The following is a 1,225-nucleotide window of genomic DNA, read 5'->3' on the forward strand; positions in this document are numbered from 1 at the left end:
AGGCTCGCCCTTGGCTCCAGGCATCCCTTTCATACCCGCCTTTCCAGGGAGTCCTGGGATGCCGGGTTTCCCAATGCCCGAGAAACCAGGGGGCCCAGCGGGCCCGGGCTGGCCGTGCATTCCTGGCTTCCCTGTGCCTGGCTTTCCTGGGTAGCCGGGAGGGCCGGGGGGTCCACGTGGGCCGGGCTTTCCTGGCGGTCCTGGCTCCCCTTTGAGGTCCATCGGCAGGGGCGGAACACGGAGCTTTACTGGGGCCTGTGGTGGACGGAGGAGCATGCCTGGTGCGTGGGGCGTTAAAGCCAGGGGCTTCAGCACTGCCTGGGTCTGTGCTTGCAAGAGTGCCCTTCTCGTGGCCACAGTGGCTTCCCGGGCCACCACATCAGCGGGACTGTCTTGAGGCAAGACCTTGGCCAGAGCCCAGGGTACTAATCCAAGCCTTACTCCATCCATCCCTCCACAGAGGGTGTCAACAAGACCAGCAATTGCTGTTGGCTCTGGCAGCGTTGTTCTGTGATGACCTACTGTGGGGTTTTTTTAGGAGCTGGATTCAAACCTCCTGCTGCCTCACTTCCCAGCGGCCTTGAAAGCACCGTGGGATTCAGTTGCTCCTGCCTGGGCTCAGCCAAGAGGATGGCGACAGAGCAAGCCAAGACTGAGGATAATCCCTCAACCCCATCCCTTGAGTCCAAGGCCTCAGGAGACCTTTAATCCTTTTGGATTAAAAAGAAAACTCTTGGACATGTACTTGAGAGGCTGAAGAGGTGATTCGTGTATGGGTTAAGACATGCCTGCAGTGCTTTGCTGGCTCAGCTCCCGTGTCCAGCAAGGCAAGAGAAAAACTCACCAAAAAGAAAAAAGTGCTGAGGATGGAGAAAAAGCCAATAGCTTCAAGGGAAATGCAACCTCAGTTACGTCCAAATGAGTCAGCCCAGCTGGGAATAGGCTGTAACCACTTGACATTTAAAGAATTTATAGAGGTCTTTTGCAAACGGATATAAGAAAGAAACTAATGGGCTGAGAGACTACAAAGTTGAGGAGAGCCAGATTACATGCCCACCGCAGCTCTGTGCTTAAAGCACAGACGTGAGCATAAATAACTCCTTGAGGCCGGCCCAGGCAGGGTGTTGCTTCCCACGTGACACCGGGAGCGGGTGAGAAAGAATAAATCTGACAAACTCTTTTTTTGGGAAGCTCAAAATGAAGGAAATACTTGGCAGTCACGGGT

General features: G+C 54.7%; 1 protein-coding gene across 1 annotated transcript in view; it reads right to left on the reverse strand.

Annotated features, from left to right (window-relative positions):
- Positions 1-222, reverse strand: part of LOC104618556 (collagen alpha-2(VIII) chain-like) — a gene marked incomplete at its 3' end in the record, with an annotated part of 569 nt that extends 347 nt beyond the window's left edge. The window contains exon 1 of the mRNA XM_010284182.1: positions 40-222. Coding sequence (XP_010282484.1) covers positions 40-222 — 183 coding nt within the window. The remainder of the gene's footprint in view (positions 1-39) is intronic.
- Between the last annotated feature and the right edge of the window lie 1,003 nt (positions 223-1,225).

The sequence above is a fragment of the Phaethon lepturus genome, unplaced genomic scaffold (genome assembly GCF_000687285.1).
Source record: "Phaethon lepturus isolate BGI_N335 unplaced genomic scaffold, ASM68728v1 scaffold27373, whole genome shotgun sequence".
Classification (NCBI taxonomy): domain Eukaryota; kingdom Metazoa; phylum Chordata; class Aves; order Phaethontiformes; family Phaethontidae; genus Phaethon; species Phaethon lepturus.